Below are 27,500 nucleotides of genomic sequence, written 5' to 3'. Positions count from 1 at the left end.
GTATTGTGGAAACTGAAATGGCAAAGAGAAATTTTCAAATTCCAGTTCATTCCAATTTTTAAATCCGTTGTTTTGAATTGCTTTAGTGGGTTTTTGAGATATTTTTTTGTTGTATTTTGTTTTGTTTTGTTTTTTTGGGGAGGGGGCGGAGGGGGGGGTGTTTGTTTGTTTGTTTGTTTGTTTGTTTGTTTGTTTTTTGTTTTTTTTGTTTGTTTGTTTTTTTTTAGGGGGGGGGGGGGTTGGTTATTTGTTGTTCTTTCTTTTGTTTTGTTTATTTTTTGGTTGTATTTTTTTGGAGTTTTTTATGTTCGTTTTTTTTCTTTCTTTTATTTGTTTTTGTTTTAGTTTAGTTTAGTTTTGTTTTTTGTTTTTTTGTTTTTTTTTGTGTTTTTTTTTGTGTATGTTTTTTTTTTTTGTTTTTAGTATATTTGTGTTTTTCCTTTGGTGGATTTTTTTGTTTTGTTTCTTTTTGTGGTTTGGTTTCTTTGGGGGTTTTTTTTGTTAGGAGAGGGGGGAGGGGCAGGATTTGGACCATCCCGACACTATAGCGTCAAGTCATATTAGTCTTTATTGCGTATCTCTAAGATGTCTGAAGAATCCCAGGCATCAGCCCGCAGTGCAGCGCAGCAAGTTAGGGAGGGATGACTGGCCATTGCATGCTTAGTGACATGCTGTCCTGCTAAGCTGATTTTCTGTGACTGACCGTGTTGAGTACAACGCCGAGATCATCGTGTCTTTTTCTCGACTGTGTCGATTGATTTATTTTTGTGATCAAAGGGGAATAACAAACTTTAATATTGTTATAATTCGATTGTCTTTATTCATTGTCTCCCCTGGCAGTTTGCCGACTCTCATAGTTATTGGGAACATGGGGCCCACTGTGTCAACCTGTTTTTATGTTGGAATAAACTAGATGAAGCCAATTAATTGAGTTTAAAGTAAAAAATAATAACAATGAGAAAATGTTGATATTTTGGTAATTTTGTAACCCAACGTCTCAAAACGGTATTAGGTCTATGTCTGGATGAACCAGGTGCCAAAAAGTGGGTTCAAAGTAGAATTGTTTCTAATGAGCATTTATAAGTTATGCATAGCGATATTAACTCACTCAACCCTAACACCGACTATATCCGTAGTTTACCCGGGTTACTTTTACCCCATGCCTATTCATTACAATTTTATGAGACAAATTATAGGCGTAGTATCAAAGCTAGTGTTTAATAGATTTTACATGTTAATGGTGGTTGACTAAAACTATCTATGCACATGCTCATTTTTAATACATTTTTTTCCTATTTTGAAAAGTAGCAAAAATCTCTAGGATTGAATGAGTTAACTTAACGTACTCAAACCGCTCAACATGGGGCCCCAATCCAACAACACGTAGGATGAGACATGACATGTCTAAAACCAAATAGTGTTGCTGATGGTTTGGGACCCTTTGTAAAGTGCTTTAAGTGAGTGGATATTGCTCTTTAGAAAGGCGCGTGGTTTCGTGGAATAAAAACACAGTATTCAGAATGGACGGCAAAACATATCGACAACTTTTGAATTGAAAATCACGTTATAATAATTTAATTTACTCAAAACTGAATACAGCGTGGAATTTTTCTAATTCAAGGGAACTAACCCATTTATTTTGCTCCTATTTCTATCCAATTACGATTGCCTCCCACTAATGCAATCTGATGAAAAATGTTACATAATGAATCGAAAATGAAGACAGTACGACTGGAAGGAAAATAGCAAAAAAATAATAATAAATGAATATATTAATAAATAGTTAAACAAAGGAAGAAAGATAGAAAGAAGGAAAAAAAGAAAGACAGAAAGAAATAAAAAAGAAAGAAAAAAAACTTCACGTTGTCCTAATTGCCATTGTATCAGATCGTCGCCATCGTTAAGTTATAGCCTGACACTGAAACCAAAAAGACTGGCATTTGACGTCATTATTTGGTTTTTGCATCGCCTAGTCAGTTGTTGTTAGTAGTGCTCATGGAAACAAGTGATCCCATTGGTTGAACTATTGAATACAACTCACGATTTGTTTTCTTTTGTGACCAAAGACTGGCATTTTCATGTCATTTTTTGATCAGTGTCAGGCTATAAGTTAACGATGGCTACGATCAGATTCAATCTACAGCACTTGCCAAAATATTTTACTGCCCTGAATGGCATAATAAGATGATTCCACATTAAAAACCTGTCGAATGCAAAAAGTCATACAGAATATCCAAGAGATGGATATAAATCGTGGACGAGCGGTTGCTTTTTGAAATATAAACGATATATTATGGTTATCTTTGAGTTGCAATGATGAAAAAGTTACAGTTCGGTTACGATCCGTTTTGAAATTGTTCAATCGCGTTCATTGCTCTCTCTCTCTCTCTCTCTCTCTCTCTCTCTCTCTCTCTCTCTCTCTCTCTCTCTCTCTCTTTCTTTCTTACTTTCTTTCTTTCTATCTATCAATCTACATATCAGTCGTTTTATTTATTTTTGTATAACTAATTCTATTGCCTTAACGAGCCACCTATCTACCATCTCTATTTTCAACCTTTTGTCTGTTTCCCCATTTCTTCTTCATGTCAAACAAATGTTCAATATTTCTTATTTGTATATTTACCAATCTGTCTATTTATTGAGATCTGTAAAGACATTTTGACATCAGACTGATATTCACACATGAAGTCACGTACAATAACAAGTACAATGTGGGTAAATAGTTAAACAACGACCTACCCCCGCTCATTCAAAATAAATATGCATTCGTTTACATATTATAATCTAATGAATGATCAATCTCTATCCATTCCGTCTCCAGGTTATCATTGGAACCAATCTTGATATTGATCTTAACACACCAAATGGATATCCATTTGGTTTGTTAAGATCAAAATCAAGATAAGTTTCCAATATTGGTTCTAATGATAACATGGAGACAGAATGGATAGAGATTGATCATTTATATATTTAATTTTGATACTCTTATATGATTATGCATTCTTCCAGATTTGCTTAACCCGACGTGCACGTATTTGCAAATCTGATAACCCAATTCTTATGGACCCATTGTTGTAATGGAAATGCCAACAACAACAAAAAAGGACGCAAAACATTGTCGATTTCAATAATATTAAACTAGGCCCATAAGTAGTTTCGGATGTCAGACTTGCATAATGTATATGTCAGCTTAACATGTTGACTGTCGTACTCTGGAAAGACAAGTATTTAAAAATTGGCCAGAAACCGTCATTCAAATATCATTCGATTTAAATGACGTTGAGAGGACTTAAGGTCCCAGGTTTGAAAGTTATTCTTCCACATTAAGCCCTGCCAAAAGTACATATACCCAGGGACGGCTGGTAATAATGGGCAGGGTGGGCAAATACCAGCCTGTTTTTTTCAAGTTATAAGCTGTATTACCAGGTCCGAAATAATCTAATCTAAATTAGATAATTTCAAAAGTTACTACTTAAACTTGATACTTCGTACTGAAATCAATTTGTGTGTATTTTTGATAGATTGCGAATGACCATGCACCCCGTAATGCATAAACCAGGATACGCTCCTGTTCTTTTTATCAACCCCCCCCCCCCCCCCCTCCCCTCCCCAACCACTCCACTCCGCCCACATCGTCATCTCATCGTCACGTCGCCTGACGGTGAACTAACTCCGATTTTTGCTGTCTGGCCTCTCTAGTACTAGGTCGGGCTAATTCAAATGAGCCCACCTTAATAACCAGTGAACACTGAATAGAGCTTTTGGCAAACGAACTTTTTCTTATTTATTGCCTTACTTGTGCTGGTACCATTGATGTAATGACTTTGGGAAGGTTCCAGTATTGAATTAAATTTATTAACTTACTAATATTATATCAATTTAGTATTAATTTGTGTTGTTTTTATATATTTGTTTATCCATTTAAATTATTTCTTTTTTTTTCTCGTTTTCTTTAAGTACTTCTCAAAACTCATTTATTTAAATTGTTTTCTTATTTGTTTTTTGTTGTTTTTTTTTTTGTTTTTGTTTTTTAACAAATTAATTTGTTAGTTCTTTTTTTTATTATTCTTAAAGTAATTACCGCTGTATTTTTATTGCCAGACTAAATAATTTTGCAAAACAATGTAATTTTCTATTGTATTTCCTCTAATAAAACAAAACATTTTATTCAAAAGTCACGACTAAATAAATATTAATACAACCACCATTTTGGTTTTCTCAACAATTGAATTAGTATACGAGAAATACTCTTCTGAGTAAGGAGAGAGTTGAATTCTAAGTTATAGAGGAAATAAAGACGTTTAAAGGAAGGGTGGGCAGATTCCGTACTTGCCCGTCCTGAAGCTAATACATACATAAGATAGTTCGCGACGAAGAGGCGGGAAGCTAGGGGTTGGTTGGGGAAGGAGCATAGCACTCTTGTATAGATAGCATTGGGAAGGAGTAAAGATAACACGGTCGTTATTGTGATAGTATAACGAATGCATGAGGAGAGATTGATAACATTCTTTTGTCTTAATTGTATTGTGTGAATTATTGGCGAAAGCCTAAGATTAAATAAACTTTGTAATATCGTATGGTGGTAACCATCATTGTCGACGACATCGTGGTTGTCATCATCATCATCATCATCATCATCATCATCATCATCATCATCATCATCATCATCATTAACAACAACAACAACAACAACAACAACAACAACAACAACAACAATATTAACAACAAGTACAACAATCGTCTCCACAACTATCATTCTAACCAACAGCACCACCAAAACCACTATCATAATTACATCCTCCCTCACCGCCTCGTCTTCCTCCTCCTCCTCCACCACCACCACCACCGCTACCACTATTCCAACCACTACCACCACCGGCACAATCATTCTAACCACCAAGACAGCAGTAAAAATGATGCAATTTCAGCTCTGAATGAAACTCGAGTCATATCGCTGTTGTTGCTTCTCGATGAAAACTTTAAGGTTACTACATACTACTGAAAACCAGTAATGTAACAGAAATATTAATCTCGCCGTTGAGGGATTAAAGCATCTCTTTAATTTTTCGAGTGAACGAAATGGGACTTCTATTGTCAAGGTGTTGTCGCATTATGTCTCGTCGCTTTAGTTTTTAGTTGTATTCTCTTTCGTGATTATTTTTTGATTACGTTTGGAATAATTAAAATCTACTGGTATTGTCATTTCATTGTGAATGTGATTATTTGTGGTTGAAATATTTTTTTTAAAGGTGAAAAAAAAATTTTAATTAAAAAAAAAAATAAATAAATAAATAATATATATATATATATATATATATATATATATATATATATATATATATATATATATATATATATTATGACCGGATCATCTTTGCCCAACCACTGTAAATAGGCTAGAACCGCCACTGCATATACCATTGTCTGTTTTGTTTTTTTTTTGTTTTTTTTTTTTTGGGGGGGGGGTTCGTTTTGTTTTGTTTTGTTTTTTTGTTTTTTGTTGTTTTTTAGTTCTATTTTTTTTTTTGTTGTTGCCAAGATTAGGGTCATTTAAATCGATTGAGTTTAGGACTAGTTTTCTAGCCAAATTTCTAAATACAAGTTGTTGTTTTTTTTTCCAGAGTACAGCAGTTAACTGGTTAATGAAAAATTATAAGTTTTGGCTTCATTTTATCATATGGGCCGTATCTTTTCATTGATCTCAACAATCCAGACAAGGATAAATTTTTCGAGAATTTTAGAATATCATTAATTGAAATAAGACAATATATAATTCTGATTACAATGTGTGATTAAATATCTTCGCCTAGAGCTGATCAATGAAAGATAAACACATATAAAGTCTGATCCCATTTATGTGATCATTGAGACCCTGTTATTGTATTGACTCAAGGCCTTTTATATAGAGGACCTGGATTGACTCCATTTTATCATCAAACAATTGATATTCACAAACCAATAGAAGAATCATTATTAAAACTCTACACTATTGTTATTGAATGAGAAAATAACGTACTGACAGCATTATGTAATTGAATATGCATTCATTTGTCCGAGTGTGTTCAATGAAGGATAACACTTTATAAATACATACCGACTTCCTGTCATTGAATCGTATCGTGTGTTTAAATTAAGCATTATGTAATTCAATATGCATTCATTTGTCTGAGTGTGTTCAATGAAGGATGACACTTTATAAATACCGACTTTTGTCATTGAATCGTATCTTGTGTTTAACCTCCAATAACTTCCTCACTCTGGAAAAACACGTATTTAAAAATCTGTCCAGAAAACTCATCCTTCAAATGTCGATCGATTTAAATAACCCACATCTTGGCAAAAACTCTCAAACCTGGGACTTAAGGAAGACCTCGCGAGGCCCCAGGTTTGAGACATTTTGTCAAGATGGAGGGTCGTTTGAATCGATCAATATTTGAAGGACGACTTTTGCCGGGCAAATTGTAAAATGCGTGTTTTTGCAGATTACATACAGTTAACGGATATATTGATCTTCTCTTCACAGACCAAAAAATAAAAATGTTTTCAAAATGTAACCAACCGTCTTAAAACGGTGTGATGTCGGGATGAAACAGACGACGAAAATTAATAATGAAACCAAAATGATCAGATATATAACATGTTACTTTTCAGCCTCGTGCAGCTACAATATGGTCTTGTGGTATGACACTCGCTTTTGAACCGCAATATTCTGGGTTCGAGCCTCGCTCGGCGCATAGTTGAGTCCTTGGAAAAGGCTCTTTACTCTTTCACCATACTAAGGTGTAAAATGGGTACCTGGCCGCCAACAACGTTGTCTCTGTCCGGAATAAATTGTAATATCGCCTGACATGCGAATTATGATAAAAAGGACTCGACGGACTTCCATAAAACGGACTTTGAAAACATCCCAGCTAAATCATGGATTGAAAAGAGTTTCAAAGTCTTTTCTGTGACTACTTGTTGACGACCCATTCAAACATGTCCGATTTTTTTTTTACAAAGCTTTATCGTCATAAAAATTTTGTCTCAGACCTGTAATATTATCGCTGTCTGCTGGAGACACGAATCAAAAGACTCTCTTTGTGCCGTCCGCAAGTTGTCCCCCTTTTATCCTGTCATCGGTGAAGTGTTTTGAGTTTGCTTTCACTTCACATGCTTATTGCTTGATATTTTGTCAAATTAAATGTATAGACATGCCTTTTCATATCCCTATATATTTTGATTGTTAGAACCAAATGTTTGTTTGTTTCTTTAATATACGGGATCATGCCATAGCTAGGCGGGTTGGGTTGCTTAGTGCCATAGCCTATAATCTAAATGTGAACAATCGCCTCAAGACGGTATTTATGTCGGGATGAATCGTACTACGGAAGTAAATAGTAGAATTTAAATGATAAGCTAGACGATCTTTCCTTTTTCAAAGTGTAAGAAAATGTATTTATTCGCCATTATAACCAATAGAGGTTACGAAATTGACGTCACTCAGATCTTCGCTATTGTTTTAGACAGCCATTTTGATGACTACTTCTCATTCGATCACATCAATCAAACTATAAAAGTTCCAAGTTACACACAGTTTTGTGTGTTGGTGTGTTGTATCCGACTCGCGGATGTGGTGAGTATTTTACCGAAACGAATATCATTTATCCCGACATAATCGTTAAGTCATATTTTCATCTTCCTCAATAAAACATAATATGAAGTATAAATCCAACCCTAATATCTATGGCCATTTTTTAGCATCTCACTCATACCGACATCATACCGTTTTGACGCGGTGGATCAAATATTTAGCCATCTACTCACCGGTGACGACAACCGTGTGGCTAGATCCACATGCGGCCATCTTGATTCGTCCTCGTATTCCTTCATGTGTGAGCATCCCATGGTGGACAGTCACCACCTCGGCATTGGTCATACCGTGTCCATCTTGACCGAATTCTGTGGATCCCCAGCACACCGCGTCGTGGGACATTGGGGTTGTCTGGACAATAGAGGAATAAATAAAAATTTAAAACCAAATGAAATAGACCTTTTCCCGGATCATCTATTTTTAGTACACCACGAGCAATCTTCTTTAACTCAAAGCATGGCTGTAGAATTCGTTCAATATTGATACTATGCTGTTAAGTAAATATGGGGGTCAGATAGCTCAGTTGGTAGAGATCGATCTCGGGTTTCAGTCGAGATTTTTTTCTGACTCCCTTGTCCACCCAGCAGTGATTGGCAGAAAGTACTTTGCGATCGACTATCGTCCTATCCAAAGGATAGCATGCAATTGCTATAGTCCATTTCACGCTATAGAAACCTGGATAAACTCCGGCTCCATGGGCCTCATGGCCCTGAAGGATCACTTAATTGAATACCCATAACATATCTGCCCGCCAGATGAAACAAACAAACGCGATGGATAAGACACTAAAAGACAAATGAGAGATAAGATAGGATGACGTTATTAAGGCGAATATTTGTCTTTAGTGTCTCATCACGTCGTCTCGATTTGTTTGACAAAGGGGAAACCCGAAACATCCACCTCATATGCATTCATAAATCAAATCGAAGCTTCTATTCCCTCTTATTATTGTTTTCTTTCTTCTAGAAGCAACATTACACAAAACCCAGCGAAGATAGAAGTCTCGTATAAGTAGTCCTTCAAAGCCATATGGAGTTTATCTCGGTTTCTAAAGCGTGAAACAGACAATAGCAATAATTGCTCGCTAACCTTTGGATAGAACGCCATGCCAGTCTATCGCACAGTTCTTTCCGCCAGATCTAAGAGACCCAGTTACCAAATGACTGTTGGTTGGACAAGAGGGTAAGAAAAAAATTAATCTCGATTGTACTCGATATAGGTCTCTGTACGTGTGAAGCGAGGGATCTACCAACGGAGCTCTCGAGATCCTCGTAAAGAAAAGGGAAGTATAGATTTTACATTTCTGTTTCAATTCTTCATCTGTAACCCACCGAATCAAACCGGTATTTTTAAGTATTTAAAATACAAAATACCTATTCAAAATACAACAAAAAAACACATTTCTAAAATTTTGGACAGAAAACGCTTCCTTCAAATTATATGGATCGATTGAAATTACCCTCATCTTGGAAAAAAGTCTCAAAGCAGGGATTCCTTGACGACTTCGAGAGGTCTTAGATTTAAGAAAATAATTTCTCTGGGGGCTCGTGATTGACTATTAGTAAAAGAAAATAGCAAATCAAATAGCTTTTTGAATATAAAAATAACATAATATTTTAGGGATGAGAAGGCTACTGGAAATTGAATTTAGATTCATAAGCATACAACTTGGAATAGTTTCTTTCCGTAATGGTGAAGTATAAATACAATGATCTCAAAAATTGTAAAAATTCAAAAATTAATATTTTTTTTGAAAATCATTGTAACTTTAAATTCACCATTAAGCTTTTGATTTATCCCACAAAATACCATTTTGAGACGGCGGGCCACATTTTGTCATAATATTATCTTAAAATGACAATAATCAATAGACAGCGTTTATGACTGATTCGTGTCAGAATCCAATCGTAATACAAACACTCCATTTCCAAAATCATTCTTTTCCACGGATTCAATATGCCGTACTCTGAAAAACACGTATTTCCAAATTTGGCCAGAAAACTCGTCCTTCACATCGATCAATTAAAAAGTACCCTAGGACCGAAGTCGTCAAGGAATCTCTGCTTTGAGAGTTTTTGACAAGATGGGGGTCATTCTCATCGATCCATATTTGAAGGAAGCGTTTTCTTTCCAAACTTTTAGAAATGTGTTTTTTGGTTGTATTCAGAGTACGGCATGGCAGAATACCCAATGTGTGTTTATAGACTACTGCTCAAGTCACAATCAAAATATGTCTCCTATTACATTCGACCGTTAGAATCAAAGAACAGTGACGGCTTCAATCAAATCTTGCGTTCCATTTAAACCAACGTCTCCGTGAAGGAATATCTGATTGTGTTCAGGTTTAGCGAGCCTTTGAAACTCTCTTTTCAAATGTAAACGGGAGCCTCTTACAACTATTATTGTTGGATTATAACATGTTCCTACCAAGAGGTCGATCATAAGCATAATCCTGTTTTAGGTTTATGTTTTAAGGATTTTACCATGTGAATATCTATGGATTTTACCCATTTCAACGCCAGTTAAAAAGAAAGAAGATGAGATGGTTTTTTATAATTACAGATTTACAATTAAAAGTATAAGATAAAAAGTAAGATAAAGGGAACAGAAATAGACACCAACAGTAAACTATCAATGTGCTTAGTTTGAGATCACCTTAGAGTCCCATCAACTCACGTACAGGATCCTACCAAGAGGATCAGACTCAAAAGCTTACAAAACATAATACTCAAACCAAAAAAAAAATAAATAAATAAATAAAGCACACAATGTTACAATACATAATAGATGATTTACAGGGGGAAAGAATTATATCCCAAAACTAAATGTTTATATTTGCCTGTTTGTTTCTCAGACAGGGACTCCGGCCAGCGTCAGAACTAAACAAAGTAATCCCATTCCAAGACAAAAACCGCAGCCACCCGGAAAACAGATATAGGGGGATAGAAGACGCAGGAAATGACTTACTCTCCACCATGGGTAGCATAATCTTTTAACAGGGAGACAGCTTTCGTCACTGATTTCATTCAGATATTGACATAATGTATACTGCTGTAAACTTTCGTCAGTAATTTTATTTTAATATGTGCGGCTATGTGTCCTGTGGTATGACAATCCCTTTCGAATCGGAAGGTCGTGGGTTCGAGCCTCACTCTGCGCATAGTTGAGTCCTTGGAAAATGCTCTTTACTCACATTCTCTCACCGTACTCAGGTGTAAGCACCTGATCTTAAACAGCGTTGTCTCTGTCGGAAAAGAAACTATAATATCGCCTAACAGGCGCCATATCTCGGTCTACATGTTACGTGTTGCTGTTGGTCACGGACCTCTTGTAAAGCGCTTTGAGCACGTTTATTGGATATTGCGCTATATAGAAAATCTCATGTTGTGTTTTTTTTTTCTAAAAAATACAGTTTTCGTCTACAAACTTTTGTCAATGATTTTATACAATGTTTTTACGTGGACTGCTTATGAGTTTCGTCAATGATTTTATAAACTTTTCGACCGATATTGTTAAAGATTATTGTCAATATTTTTTTTTACAGTTTTTGATCTTTACCGCCGGAAATATTCATAAATGATATTATACGTTTCAAACTATACCACTGAAAACTTTTCCCAACGATTTTATACAGTTTTTGACATATTATACTGTTGAAAACTTTCGTCGATGAATTTATACCGTTTTTTTTTTGTTTTTTTTTCTTTTGGGATTGTTTTTTTTTTTTTTTTTTTTTTGGCCAATACTGATGAAAACTTTCCCCAATGATTTTATACAGTTTTTGACCTGTACTACTGATAGCTAGCAATTATTACTTCAATGCTAAGTCGATCGTATTGTTTATTCAACAAGGACTCGTTGTAATTAATGTCGTGTCGTTTTAATTTTATTACCGAATAAGAAAGAAAATACTGCTGGACTCTAAAAAAAAAAAAAAACTCATTCAAAAAAAAAAAAACTCAACCTTCAAATTATATCGCTCGATTAAAATAACCGTCATCTTGTCAAACACTATCAAACCTAGGATTTCACGAGTCTTCACAGATGTCCCAGGTTTGAGATTTTTTGACGAGATAAGGGACATTCTAATCGATCAATATTTATTTGAAGGACGAGTTTTCTGGCCAATTTTTTTTTAATGTATTTATTTCAGAAAAGGCAGCATTGTGTTGCGTAAATAGCGACGGGTTCTTATTTGCAGGTCTGATAACCCAAATTGTTATGGGCTCATTGTTGTAACGGACATATTCTCAAACCAACGCAAAATATTGTCCATTACAATGTTAAATCAAGCCCATAATTGCGTTCACTTATGAGACAAAAAAAATGTCCACTTCGGTAGAAATATTTGCTTCAAGAAGAGAAAATGTTCATATTTTTAGGGTTTCCCTGAGAAAAAGCCTCTAATGGTGACACTTTGAAGTGGTTTCCAGTCCTTTATTTTGTGATCGTCAGATTATGAATCCATTAAACACTCTTTATTATTAATTTCTCGTCACTTTGCGGTCTTACCGAATTTGATACCACCTACACTTTTGTGGTGAGAACATTGCAAATATTGACATGTCGATTACCCGGTTAACTGCTGGACTGTAAAAACACGTATTTAAAAATTTGGTCCAAAAAAAAAAACCAAAAAAAAACTCGTTATTAAAATATCGATCGATTTAAATGGCCCTTATCTTGGCAAAAACTATCGAACCTGGGATTCCTCAAAGACCTCGTGAGGACCTCGGTTTGAGAGTTTTTGCCAAGACGAGGGTCGTTTAAATCGATCGATATTTGAAGGACAAGTTTTCTGGCCAATTTTTTTAATCCGTGTTTTTCCAGAGTGCGATAATTGGTGAAACTGTTAACACATGGGAAAATAGAGGTAGAGCAAGGGTTAATTGATTATTAGACACGTTAAAATAACCATTTTGATTGTGATCCTCCGCGTCTATAATCTGGCTATGTGGTCTTGTGGGATGACACTCGCTTTCAGGATCGGAAGGTTCTGAGTTCGAGCTTCCCTCGGAGCACAGTTGAGTCCTTGGAAAAGGCTCTTTATTCACAGTCTCTCATCGTACTCAGGTGTAAAATGAGTACCTGACCGTTAACAGCGCTGTCTCTGTCGGAAAAAAATTGTAATATCGCCTAAAAGATGTCATGTCTCGTTCTACATGTTACGTGTTATTATTAGTCAGGGACCCTTTGTAAAGCGTTTGGTGGTAGTTGTAGTGGTGGTGGTGGTAGAGGAGGAGGAGGAGGAGGAGGTAGATAATGATGAACACTTAGATTAAGATTTCTGTCACCTATAAAACTGGTGAAAAGCATGACACATTATTCCAAGAATTAGTCGTTGCTCTCTAAACTTTGATCAATATTCTAGATGAGTACCGGTGGCATGCATTCACTCAACCGTAATCGAGGCGATATGCTGAGCTTATTATTGAAAATAACCAAGGCCATTTGTCTGAAGGAAATTAATTTCTGATTGATAATCCAGTAAAAGAAGAATTATGTTCACTTCGTTGCTTCTTTTCTGATACAAAACTAATCGGCGGCTGTCCTTTGATCAAACTGATCTTAATTTTGTCTTTATTTTGTTCAACTCATAGCCAGACTTCTTTTAGAAAGTGAGCATTTATATCGAGCAATATCTACTACATTTACTCAAAGCGCTTTACAAATGGTAGACAATAACTGCAACTCTTAACGTGTAGGACCAGACGTGAAGCCTGTAAGGCGATATTCCAATACATTTTTCGGCAGAGACAACGGTGTTAAAAGTAGTCTTTCTTTAAATTCAAAGATTGATTTCGTCTTACGATTGGTGTGGAGGTCTCGATAGCTCAGTTGGTAGAGCACTTGCTTCACACCGAAGGGACCGAGATCGATCGCGGGTATAGTCGAGATTTTTTCTGACCCCCCCCCCCCTGTCCACCCAGCAGTGAATGGGTAGCTCAGTCAGTTACATTTGGCGGAAAGTACTTTCGATAGACTAGAGTCCTATCCAAAGGATAACAAGCAATTTGTATTGTCCGTTTCACGCTATATAAACCGGGATAAACTCCGGCTCCATGGACCTATGGCTCTGAAGGACTACTTTTAAGATTGGTATATCAAAACCTTTTTTTTTCCCTTATAGATAGACCTAAAAGTAAAACTTCCACCGACGTCGAACAAAGGCATTTTTTCCCGGATATAATTATAGCGCATAGTAGAACGTATTGTTGATGTTCTATATATGGATAAAGTACATAACTTTCCTCTTTAGCGTGTTCCTCATTTAAGTTGTTTTATAATTTATTGATTTCTTTTCAACCCCTTTCCTGTCTTTAAATCAAAGATTGATTTCGTCTCAGTAGATTGGTATACTAACCAGTTAACTGCCGTTCTCTGAAAAAATAACGTATTTAAACATTTGGCCAGAACACTCGTCCTTACTTCAAATATCGATCGATTTAAATGACCCTCATCTTGGCAAAAACTCTCAATCCTGGGACTTAAGAAAGACCTTGCGAGGTCCCAGGTTTGAGAGTCTTTGCCAAGATGATGCAAATTTAAATCTATTGATATATTTGAAGGACGAGTTTTCTGGCCAAATTTTAAATACGTGTATATCCAGAATACAGCAATTAACTCGTTAAAATACCACGGAACGTTAGAAGGTGTTCAATAATTGTATTGAGTCATTTCTGTCCTACTTTTAATAATAATAATAATAATAATAATGCTGAAAACTTATATAGCGCTATAACTCCGAGACTTTTTAATAAAATAACTTTAATAACTTTTAAATAAAAAACAACCCAAATTAGAATTTTGGCCAGAAAACTCGTCTTTCAAATATCGATTGATTAAAATGACCCTCAGCTTGTCAAAAACTTTCAAACTAGAGATTTCCTCGAAGACGTTCTTGAACTCCATAGGTTTTCAAAGATTTTTTTTGTGGACAAAATGAGGATCATTTTATTCGATCGATATTTGAAGGAGGAGTTTTCTGATCAAAATCTATCAAATGTATTTTTCAGAGTATCTAGATACGACAGATTATTACAAGAAAGAGGTTCTACTGATCGGGTTATTGGTACATTATTGTAGCCTTTCTGGCTTAGGTAAATATTGGTGATAAACTTTTCAATATTTGAATAGCACACTCTCCAACACACACACATACACACACACATAACACACACAAATACACAACACACACACACATATATATATATATACACATATAAATATACATATATATATATATATATATATGTATGAATGTATGTATGTATGTATAGGATATATCCATAACACACAATCTTCCCTTATTTATTGGGTGCAAGAGATATAATATTCATAAACATGATATGACCGGGGTTATCAGTCAAGATCAATAAACACATAATATTTATCTTTCTGTAGAAGCAATGTATTATTCCGTACTCTGAAAGATTTTTTAAAAACACGTTTTAAAATTTTTGGCCAGAAAACTCGTCCTTCAATTTATACCTGGCCATTTATATGATATTCATCTTGCGAAAAACTCTCAAACTTTGGGAATTTGTGACGTACAAGGTTTGAGAGTTTTGACAAGATAAGGGTCATTTAAATCGAACGATATTTGAATGACGAGTTTTCTGGCTAAAATTTTAATACGTGTTTTTCCAGAGTACGGCAGTTAACTGGTTGTGCGGCTATGTGGTCATCTGGTAAGACACCTGCTTTCGGATCGGAAGGTCTTAGGTTCGAGACTCGCTCGCGCATAGTTGAGTTGAGTCTCTCACCGTACTCATGTGTCAAATGAGAACCTGGCCGTTAACAGCGTTGTCTATGACCGAAAAAATGTAATATCGCCTAACATGTTAAGTGTTGCTGTTGGCCAGGGACCCCATGTAAAGCGCTTTGAGCACGTTTAGTGGATATTGCTCTATGTAAAAGCTCAATTTGTAGCTCGATTTATAATCTAAATGTGTGTTTGTTTTTATTAATTTTCAGAGTACATCAGAATAGAGCAATGTCTCCCGCCAGTCCCTTGAGTGGAACCCCCAAGGGACACGAAAGGTGGGGCGTCCAAAGCAGACATGGAAGCGATCATTGTCAGAAGAAATGAAAATGGCGGACCTCATCTGGGAGTCTACCAAGAAGATGGCCAAGGACAGTAGTAGATGGCGGACGCTCGTAGAGGCCCTATGTTTTACAAGGAGCGAAGAGGATTAAGTCAAGTAAATCAAGCCATCAGAATAGAAGTGACTCCATAAATCAGCATACTTGACGATTGTGTCTCGAAACATATCAAAATAACTGTTTATAACTAGTCCTTCAGAGCCGGAGTTTATCCCGGTTTTTATAGCGGGAAACGGACAATTGCAATCTCTTGCTATCTTTTGATATGACGCTAGTCCATTGTAAATTACTTTCCACTGGATCTAACAGACCAAGTTACCCACTCACTGTTGAGTGAACAGAGGGCGGGGGGGGGGGGGGGGGGGGGGGAGGGTCAGAATAGAAATAAAAACCTCGAACCACCCAGGATCGATCTCGCACCCTTTGTACGTATAGGGGGTGCTCTATCTACCAACTGAGCTATCGGTATTGTCACAACCTGTAAATACACATTACTTCATTGACTTGAACAAGTCTTGATTGAAATGCCTTGCTTAAGTAGGTACAATCAAGTGCTGTTAACCTTCTTCCGCACTAGGACAAAACTGTCCCGGGACAAATTTGTCCTGTCCCACTCGAGAAAACTTCTATTCAAAATGGGTTCCGCACTAGGACAGGACTGTCCCAGGACACACCTGCGCGAATGCATTATTTATTTATTTTTACAAGATTCAAAAGTGTATTTGTAGGCAATTGCAACTCTAATAATTCACATTTTATGAATCAACATAAGATACGACATGACGATAAAGATTTTTTACACTGAACAATGGGATTTGTTTACATAAGATTTATATAATCATGAAATATTCTTATAGCAAGAGTAATATTATTGCTGCTGCTGCTGCTACTACTACTACTACTACTACTACTACTACTACTACTACTACTACTACTACTACTACTACTACTACTACTACTACTACTACTACTACTACTACTAGTAGTAATGGATGAAATAGAGGTTGCATATTTCTGTGCTTTACTACGTGGAAAAAAAGTCAAATTGAAAGAGAAAACAATATTGGGTGCATCCTTTAATGACCCAAAGATTGCTCAAGGGTCAATTCCGTAGACTCTATGGTGATCTCCGATCTTATCCTAAAATGACTTTCTTGGAATCACCTCATTTTACTCAGGTGCAAATGAGTACCAGTTCGCTGATGAAAGTAATCTTTGACGGACTAGCATCAGCATCATTCAAGAGGATAATAGAAAGTCAGCATGCTTCGTACCCGAAAGGCATCAGTTGACTAAGTCACCTCGCCTAGCTCAATTTGCGGCGCTGCACTGCGGCTGACGCCTGGGTTATACCTCGTCCTAGCTAAATTTGCGGCGCTGCATTGCGGCTGACGCCTGGGTTATTCCAGTCTTCCCTTGGAATAGACCCTCGAGAAAACTTTCCCTTATGGGATGAAAAAGGGAATTTTTTTTTTTTTAATTTAAACTGTTATCTGTCTGCTCAACGCCACAGAAACATGGATAAGTTCCGGATTAGGAGGCAAGATGGCCCATGGTTAGCGCGTTGTACTCTGCACTCAGAGGTTCTGTGTTCGATTCCGACCGAAGCCAATTTGTACTTTCTAGAGCAAGAAAATTTACTCCAATCACTCACTCCATTCAGGTGTAAAAGGGTACCTGTCAAGCTGGGATTGTAATCTGCGATAGACTAGCGTCCTGTTCAAAGGTTTTCAAACAAATACGTTAATTGTCCGCTTCACGCTATTGAAACGGGATAACTCCTGTACCATTGACTACAAGGCTCTAAAGGAGTTAATTTGTCTTACAATGAGTCCAAGTGGCTCAGAAGGACTTACTTAAAAATATTTTCATTGAAAATTCCCGAAATAAATAACGATAAAGATAATTGATCCCACAAGGTACCGAATAGATGTGCGACCGGTTTTAGACACGTTACTGCTGTGTCACAAATTGTGACACTTCTTAAATTATATTTATAAACATACGTTTTTAAATTGCCGAAAATGTTTATGTTGCTATGCCTTCTGTACGGGGTTTCATCACATAGAATTATTTTTTGAATTGTTCTTGCTTTTTTATATTCAGAATTGAAATAAATAAATAAATCATAACTGTGAAATTGAATGTAAGCTTCAGTTTACTATACGAAAACAGATAAAATGGACGTTTCGGGTTTCCCCTTCATCAACAACACATGATGAATTAAAAACTACAGGCGAATGAGATAATGTGGTAGTGGCGTTGTTAAAATGCATAAACAAAAACATTGATGGGCAGGAAATTGTATGCTACTTTGTGAGGAAGCGCGAATTAAAACAGAGCAATAGAAATTTATAAAAGGTGCGTACTTAATTATGTTAAAAGAGGGGAGGCGGGTAGGAACTGTGTTATGCAGTATAGAAGACAGTGAACTAAAATAAAGTGTGGACTATTGTTGGAAAATAAATACAATGGAATTGGAAATAAATACAAATTGTAAGGGATGTAGGTATTAATATATTAGTGGCATTAGCAGCAGCAGAAGCAACAGTAGTAGTAGTAGTAGTAGTAGTAGTAGTAGTAGTAGTAGTAGTAGTAGTAGTAGTAGTAGTAGCAGTAGTAGTAGTAGTAGTAGGAGGAGGAGGAGGAGGAGGAGGAGGAGGAGGAGGAGGAGGAGTAGTAGTAGTAGGGATGCAGAAAATAAAGACAGGCATTTCAATTTTGACACGGCGCCGCCAAGTCTGGGACTTTTTTGTCCTAGTGCGGAAGTCTGCTATATTTTTCTACTATCACAAACGATATGAACACGGGACTGGGACAGTCCTGTCCCGTTGATTTTGTAGCATTTCACAACGGCTTGGGACACAACGGGACTGTTTTGTCCCGTCCCAATAGGTGCGGAAGATCTCTCTAAATTCTATATGTTACAGATTTGGGACAGGACTGTCCCGGGACAGTCCTGTCCTAGTGCGGAAGAGGGTTTATCTTCCCCTCATGTCGTTCTTCTGTTGTTCAATGACAAAACACATTTCTTTCTGTTTTGGTCAGAAAATTTTACCACAAATATGTCTTCAACATCCTCCGAAAAGGCACAATGCTGGCCAGAAAACTCGTTCTCAAATATCGATTGATAAAAATGGCCCCCATTGTATCAAAAACTCTCAAACCCGGGACTCATTGGAGTCCCGGGTTTGAGAGTTTTTAACACGTCGAGGGCCATGGAACTTCATTGAAGTCCCAGGTTTGAGTTTTTAACACGTCGAGGGCCATGGAACTTCATTGGAGTCCCGGGTTTGAGAGTTTTTAACACGTCGAGGGCCATGGAACTTCATTGGAGTCCCAGGTTTGAGAGTTTTTAAAAGGTCGAGGGCCATGGAACTTCATTGGAGTCCCGGGTTTGAGAGTTTTTAACACGTCGAGGGCCATGAAACTTCATTGGAGTCCCAGGTTTGAGAGTTGTTGACAAGATGAGGGTCAGTTAAATCGATCGATATTTGAAGGACGAGCGTTTTGGCCAAACTTTTAAATACATGGTTTTCCAGAGTACGGCAGTTAACTAGTTAAAATAATAATGTCATTTTGTGAACTGCAAAAGCTAAAATTTGGTGACTCAGTTAATTTTGCTTATATATATATATATATATATATATATATATATATATATATATATATATAGAGAGAGAGAGAGAGAGAGAGAGAGAGAGAGAGAGAGAGAGAGAGAGTACCAGTTGTCTGTTTGACGTCTTTTGTACTACATGTATTACAATATCTATCACTGCCTATAGCCAGGTACTCACTCACACCTAAATCGAGCGGGGTAATATTATGTGCAAGGAAAAGTATACCTCAATCCGTATTATACTTGATCAGACAATAGCAATGCATGTCCAATGCTTACTGTTACCCGACCGTGAATAATTATAAACAATAATGACAACATGTAATAGTACTACAGGGCATGTACCTCAGGGCTGTTTACCTTTATAAGTCACAGTTATTCCTCCGATAAGATTAATCGGATTTACAGTTTATGCAGTGCACCGTCAGCTAGGAATTGCGTCAATGATAATAATACAGCGACGGTATCATATTAAGTGACCTGCCTCTTTCATTCTGTACTATGCCAGAGGTGATTTAGATCCAGTAAATTTAATCTAACAATGAAACGTTTAGAATAGAGCAGAAAAGTCGTGACTTCACGCCTTCTACTCTTCCAGTTCCAAACTCATTGGAAGTGTTTTGTAACCATCCATTCAGAGGACTAATAATGAATAGGTTATATATTGAATCATAAGGTGGCATAACTACTTTAGCAGGATGAATAGACATATTCTTAAGATTACGAACGTAAAAGGGCGAAGCTGGATGATCTTTATCTAACGACACGACCAGCATAATATATTTAGACTAGAAAATAAGATGCCATCACAATGAAACCAGAAGATCAATTTATTACACAAGGTATGAATGCATCAGTTGTCCGGAAGAGTTTTACCATTACATTTTATTGATCCATCGATGGATTAGGCAGCGGTTCCGCCAACAGGTTTTTGTAAGGATGTGTAAATATCAAAGTGACAGATTAAGTAGCAAGCACTTGTGTACCCTTGTAACGAATACAAACATTAAACGGGTAATATCTGTGGTGTCTGACCGGTAATCAGGAGGTCTAAGGTTCGGTCTCCAGTCAAAGAAGAAGGATTTTTGGGAGTTTTTTTTTCTTGTATTTTTCTTTCTTGCGTTGTCTTACACTGTTTCATACACAATTTTTTTTTCTGATCTTTAAGGATGTTTAAACAAAAGTGGATTGAGACAAAAACCCTAGATGACTTGACTTTCATAGTGCGTGACCAAATAAAGAACTTGAATGTCATAATATGTGGCTCGGTTGATCAGCGGTACGGTGTCACGTATTGCCACAAATGTCAAGTAATGTTAAGCGTGATCAATGGCCGCATGGTTGACAGTGATAGTAGAAAATTAAGGCTCCGATGCGGTGTCATTGGGTAAGACACTTTACACATATTACCCCACTCGACTCAAGTGTGAACGAATACCTGGCTACAGGGAGTGATTGATATTATAAGAATGTAAGTACATAAAGGAGGCCTAACAGGCGACTGGTAATGCATAAAATGGAAATATCGTTCCATGTGGCCTACTGGAGGAATAAAGGAACATTGTGAACTGCATTGAGCTTAGGTAATCAATGAAAATGCGATATATGAATGTTCATATTTTTATATTTTATTGTAAAATAATATGATGTGTTTTATCTAGTCAACCCGATATTATGTCACCCATTCCTTCTGTACAGCACCCAGGTGTCTATGAAAGAAGATAGATAATTCAACCAATCCAATTTCATTTTCAGCTACATTCTCCATTTCTGAGGGGGGATGGGGCGGGAAGGGAGGGAAGGGAGTTGCCGAGGAATTATTCCACTACACTGTGATTCGAGAGGTTCGAACTCCGCGTGTTGAATTTGGTTGATTTTTCCAAGGCAAGATTATGTCTTGTTTTACGTATTAAGAATTGATGAGGGCACCCACTGTAAAGGGCTTTGAGCGTTAAGTTGATATTGCGTTATATAAAAGTTCAGGATTTTCCGTCTCGACTAATGAAAGTCGTGTTATGCAACACGCTTGTCTAAATCCAATTTTGTTTACACATCCTTATAAAACCCGTAAACGCTACCTAATCCATCGATGGTTCAATAAAAGGGTTGGTTACGTGTGTATGTGTTACAATACTTGATCTCATTCAATCTACCTGATTTGGCAACACGATATCTTAAACATAGGAGTGATCAACTACTTGAATATAATATTATGACACATCGTATCTCCATGCGTATTATGTCGGTGTAGCCTGTGTTTATCCCGCTTTCTATAGTCCACTTTCCGCCAGACCTAACAAATCCAGCTACCTAATCACTGATGTGTGGACAAGCGGGGTCAGAAAGAAAAAAAAAACTCGACTGCACCTGGGATGTGATCGATCTACCAACTGAGGTATCGCTACTATCTGGTATTTGATACTGAATTTAAAGCTTACTTTAACTATTTTAAATTATTTCGTTGTTGTTGGTTTTGTTAAAAGAAATGCCTTTAATGAGAAGAATTAATCATGTTCCTCAAACCAAACTAAACAAAACAACAACAACAACAACAACAGCAGCAACAAAAAACAGAAGAAAAAAAAACAACACCAGAGAAACCAAAAACCAATCAATTATCAAACAAACAAAAAAGCAAATTATTTTTAGACAATCTAAAATAAATAAAAAATTATATGTAAAGTAAGCTTAGAACTCAGTTTTACGCCTGTTCTTTAAGTTGTCAGTTTGTGGAAAACAGATATAAAAATATCATAATTTGATCTTATACGACTTGCTTATAATTCTCCGTAAAGAAAACCCATCGAAGTCTCTGAAATGCCTTGTAATCGATTATTTGTCAAACACTTCAAAGGCGTTATTATTGAATCATGTTTAATTATCAATAATTGATCGATACATATTGAAGGCTCAACATCGATCTCTTACATCCCCCTTAGAATGATTTAAATGAAATGTAACAAATTGTTTTCCTTCCCAGACTGGTTCAAATAATGAAAAGCACTATTGTATTCGGGCAAAAATTGTATAAATAGATTTAATCAGACAATTATTCATAAGTCTTTTTATATTTCGTTTCATCATATATTTCCATTGTTAGATTCTACCAGACATGTACATATGGTATGCAGGTTTGACATGCGAACCCAATTATGGGCCTAGTTTAACATCGTTGTAATGGACAATATTTTGCGTCATTTTTTAAAGATTTTCATTACAATGAGCCCATAAGGAATTGGATTATCAGACCTGCAAATAAATACACGTCGATTTTACCATATACGTAGTTATTTTCGGATCTGATAACTGAGCTTGTTTTAATATTGTTGCCATAGAGTATATTTTACCTTGGTTTGTATGTTATTTCCATTATTATAAGGCCAAGATATTCTCCCTATAGGGGCTCTATAGCTCAGTTGGTAGAGAACTCGCTTCAACCGCAACGGGACCGAGATTGATCCTGGATGCAGTTGCAATTATTTTTCAGACCCTCCCCCCGTCCACCCCAACAGATATTGAGTAGCTGGTTCTGATTGATCTGGCGGAAAGTACTTTGCGATAAACTACCTCATGTTCAAAGGGTACCAAGCAATTGGAATTGTCTCTTTCGTGCTTTAGAAACTGTCTCCATGGGCCTAATGGCCCTGAACGATTACTTTTATCCCCCTTAGAGTGCTAAACAGAGACTTAAATTGTCCAAAGGCAAAGGAAGGTAAAGTATAAATTATTAAGGAAGACTCTGCCAAGTCCCAGATTCGAGAGTTTTTGCCTAATGTGCGGCTATGTGGTCTTGTGGTATGACACTCGCTTTCGGATCAGAAGGTCCTGGGTTCGAGCTTAGCTCGGTGCATATTTCAGTCCTTGGAAAAGACTCTTCATTCACATTCTCTCACCGTACTCAGGTGTCAAATGAGTACCTGGCAGTCAACAGCGTCCGTTGTCTCTGTCAAAAAAGTTGCAATATCGCCAAACAGGCGTCATGTCTCGTTCTACATGTTAGGTGTTGCTGTTGGTCAGGGACCCTTTGTAAAGCGCTTTGAGCACATTTAGTGGATATTGCCCTATATAAAAGCCCTATTTTTTGTTTTTGTTTTTGTTTTTTGTTTTGTTTTGTTTGTTTTTTTTTGTTTTTTTGTTTTTGTTTTTTTTTTGTTTTTTTGTTTGTTTGTTCTTTTTTAGATGAGAGTCATTTAAATCGATCGATAACTGAAGGAAGAGTTTTCTGGACAAGTTTTTAAATCATACGTGTCTTTCCAGAGTATTTAAGAGTTTGTACAATTTTCAGCACAGAGTTTATCACCAAGTTGTGACTTATGATAATTTGAAGCAATCGTTGGCGTGGTTAATACCAATGGGTGACAGTAAGCGAATAATATTAATGGTTTATGGCAATCGCCCCTCTGAATTCAGGTGTGGTTGGGAACTTGATTTTAAACATTGACTGATAATATTATGAGTGATTTCACGCAAGAATACCAAGCAAGCAACTTGCACACTATGAACTAAAAATGTGACCTGCACGCCCTGGTTAACCCTCTCCTTACCAGCATTTTCAGAATTTTCTTACTCAATCAGAAAAGCAACAAGTACATTCCATACATAATATTGTTCAGCAAAATGAGCTCTACAAACACAGTGTCAATTTTTTATTGCTATAACAAAAAAATTTTCTTTAAATTTTGTGATGTGCAAAAGAAATCAAAAAGATAAAATTGGTTGATCATAACGAACGCGACGATTTTCCAATGGTTGGTAAGGAGCGGGATAAAGAGAAGCATCTTAAACTCTGCGACGTGTGGAGATGCGTTATATAATTAGTGCAATTGTGGCCGCAACAGAAGATCAATTTCGTGACTTTCGTCACAATAATACTAATAATAAGTTATTTGGGAAAACTTAAGAGAAAAATAGCTTTTAGCAGTTCTTTCTTTAGTCCTTCAGAGCCATTAGGCTCATGGAGCCGGAGTTTATCCCGGTTTCTATAGCGAGAACTAGACAATAGCAATTGCTTGCTATCCTTTGGATAGGATGCTAGTCTATCGCAAAGTAGCTATTTTCCGCCAAATCTAACAGACTCACTACCCATTCACTTCTGGGTGGACAGGTGGGTCAGAAAAAAATGTCGACTGCACCCGGGATCGATCTTTATCACTTTGTGTGTGAAGCAAGTGCTCTACCAACTGAGCTATCGGGACCCCCACTTTAGGCAGTTACTCTGGATTGATAAATGAAAAGTAAACCAAAAACTGACGATCAATTATCAGAATTCTAGAAATTATAGCGTTTTAAAGTGGGGGGAAAAGTTAGGACAAAGTTGATCTTCTGACCATACTTTTTGAACCTTTGAGAAACTATTCCTGCTTTAGATAGTATGCACTTGGCTAGGAAGCTCACAACATTGCCATACGGAAGTATAACGGAACTACACACAAAACTATGTGTAACCATGAACCTTTATAGTGTGATTGGTACAGTTTAGTGAGAAATACTCATAAAGGTAGATAGCAAAAAAAAAAAAACAATAACAAAGACCCGGGTGACGTGAACTTCATTCTATCTATAATATTGGAGCTAGACTAGATCGCCAGATGCTTTATTTTATATAATTCAACTGAAAGAAACAACGAAAATATGATTTTTTTACCTTAGTTTTTTCAATTAACTCAATACTAGAATATTTTTGTGGCGAGTTTCATAAAAATGACCTTTTGTATCAACATTAAGTGCAATTTTATCCTAACCTATGCGGCTATGTGGTCTTGTGGAATGACACTTGCTTTCAGATCGGAAGGTCCTGCTGTCGAGCCTAGCTCGGCGGATTGTTGAACTCTTTACTCACATTCTTTCACCGTACTCAGGTGTACTATGAGTATCTGGCGGTCAACAGCGTTGTCTCTGTCGGAAAATTAGTAATATCGCCTAACAGGCGTTATGTCTTGTTACGTGTTGCTGTTGGTCAGGACTTTGTAAAGCGATTTGAGCACATTTAGTGGATATTGCGCTATATAAAAGCTCTATGTTTTTTGGGTTTTTTTTTAACCCTTATCAAACAGAAAGGTTGTGGAATCTCACGCAGACGATAAAAGAGGCGACCGAGGCGGCCCGAGTGTATGACTAGGAGGTGAAAGGCGCTAAGTCAAGTAGCGTTATCGAGCACAGAATGCATTAAACAATATAATATCAATTTACCTTTTTCATATAAAATCCTCTTCGCTCTCTCCTGGAAACATTTTATTTTATATCCATGTAACACGAGACGAATTCAAGTACGTTCATTTCACATAGGGTTATCCATTGCCGTTTCACTTTTTATATCAATGAATAAAACTGGTAGTATAATTCTTTTTTTTTTATTCATAAATCTTATAATATCATGGAATAAATAGGAATAAATCAGTTAAGTGCCTTTGATAAAAGCAAGTAATAAGAACATTCAAAAACATTCACCAATCAATACAAATATTCCATAGCATTTTATGATTTTAAATAATAATATTCAATACAAGTTCAGTCAAAAATAAATCTTAAATTCCTTAACTCTCGATTTAGGAGAGGGAGCGGGATGGGGTGGGGGGTGTAGTGAAATTTTGGTGTTAATCATTAGATTAGAGATTCCACTGCCTAAAAATAACAAAGGAATAGCAATATTATCCTTAGATTCAAAACTTGATTATTGATTACAGCCCCAACCCCCTCTCCCCCCCCCCCTTTTTTTTTTTTAAATAAGAGTTTTAAAACGACCACAAGAATGTGAATTTTTGTGTCTGTTTGTTTCTTTCAATAGTATAATATAGTGATTTATGGGGGGGAGGGGGGGGGGGTTAAAGACGACACCATCAATACTCTATTCACAATCGAGTGAGGAAATGCCATTCAAAATCTGCTATGTCGCATTTTCATTTTTCTGAGAAAACTGCAATTTTTTTTTGTCATTTATTTCGTGACTTAATGAGAAAATACTTGTCTTGTTTGCCTCATAGAAAAACCCCTGAGTGTTTTGAAACTTGTAATATTCTCTGGTAATAATAATTTGTCCAATAGGTTGTTTGAGAGTTTTACATCATTCTCTATCTGGATGGGACTTCACAGGTTTTAACTCTCTCCTTACCAGCCATTTTCATGAGTTTCCCCAAAACTTCACACCCAACTAACACAAAAATAGATTTTTTATGACTCAAACACACTAGCAGTAAGTTCTTACGAAAAATAATTTCTTTAGCAAAACAAGCTCTTCAACAAACTGTTCATGTTCTTTAAATTTTATGATGTACAAGAGAAATTTGAATAAGAAAAATGTTGGTTGTATCGTAACGAATGTGACAATTTTCCCATAGTTGGTAAAAAATAAATAAAAATTATGCCTTTTCCGCCACGACATCATACGATATCGTCGCCTCGGCATTCCACGAAGGAATATAGATAACTCATCAAACAAGATGTCTGATGTCAACACGAATCACCCATGTTGTCCAAGACAGCAAATTGGGGATTAATAATCTTGCTCAAGAAAAAAAAACGAAAGTGCCTAAAGCGGGGCTCGAACCCGGGTCCTTCCGGGTCACAGTGCAGTCCCTTAACCACTCGGCCACTTCTCCCCCAGTTGGTAATGTGGGAGTTAATAGACCGCCTCAAGTGACATGACATGTCTCATAAATTAACACATATCGAAATAACACAGAGATAAAGTTATTTATCCAATGCCTTTAGATTTTTCCTTACAATTGATATACGTATTACGAGTCTTTATTTATCACGAGCTAGAAGTTAATATGTCAGTCACAATTGAGTGTCATATCTTATAAAATGTACACACTCTTCAATCAAAATGATAAAGTTAGTTATTGACAATATTCTTTTTACTTTCTGTCACAATTGATCTGTTACCCGCCACCTCAAAACGGTAATAATTTAATTTGGGGTGATATTTATATCCAGAAACGGTCGTAAGTGTAAAAGAAAAATTAAGTAAATGAAATTTGAGTAAAGTTTACATGTTTTAGTGATGTAAATGTTGCTGCTCGAAGCTCGAAGAAATAAATAACAATGTGGAAGTGAATGTAAGCTTCAATTTAATTACAAAAACAGATCAAGTGAACGTTTCTGGTTTCCCCTTTATCAACAAAACAGGATGAACGAAACATT

The 27,500-nt window shown here is 36.4% G+C and overlaps 1 protein-coding gene across 9 annotated transcripts in view; it reads right to left on the bottom strand.

Annotated features, from left to right (window-relative positions):
* Window positions 1–27,500, bottom strand: part of LOC144965905 (uncharacterized) — a 152,659-nt gene that overhangs the window by 123,552 nt on the left and 1,607 nt on the right. For 5 of the 9 annotated variants that reach the window (XM_078901735.1, XM_078901734.1, XM_078901736.1 and 2 more), the window contains exons 2-3: window positions 25,548–25,763; window positions 7,807–7,984 (exon numbers count right to left, since the gene is read on the bottom strand). In XM_078901735.1, the coding sequence (XP_078757861.1) occupies window positions 7,807–7,984; window positions 25,548–25,556 (187 nt within the window). In that variant the 5' untranslated portion in view covers window positions 25,557–25,763. The remainder of the gene's footprint in view (window positions 1–7,806; window positions 7,985–25,547; window positions 25,764–27,500) is intronic. The other 4 variants (XM_078901739.1, XM_078901742.1, XM_078901740.1 and 1 more) reach the window with 2 other exon arrangements.

Source organism: Berghia stephanieae, chromosome 2 (assembly GCF_034508935.2).
Source record: "Berghia stephanieae isolate SIO BIC M18660-M18661 chromosome 2, UCSD_Bste_1.3, whole genome shotgun sequence".
NCBI lineage: Eukaryota > Metazoa > Mollusca > Gastropoda > Nudibranchia > Aeolidiidae > Berghia > Berghia stephanieae.
The sequence above is the reverse complement of the archived record's forward strand: the minus strand, read 5'-3'. Positions and strand labels throughout refer to the sequence as shown.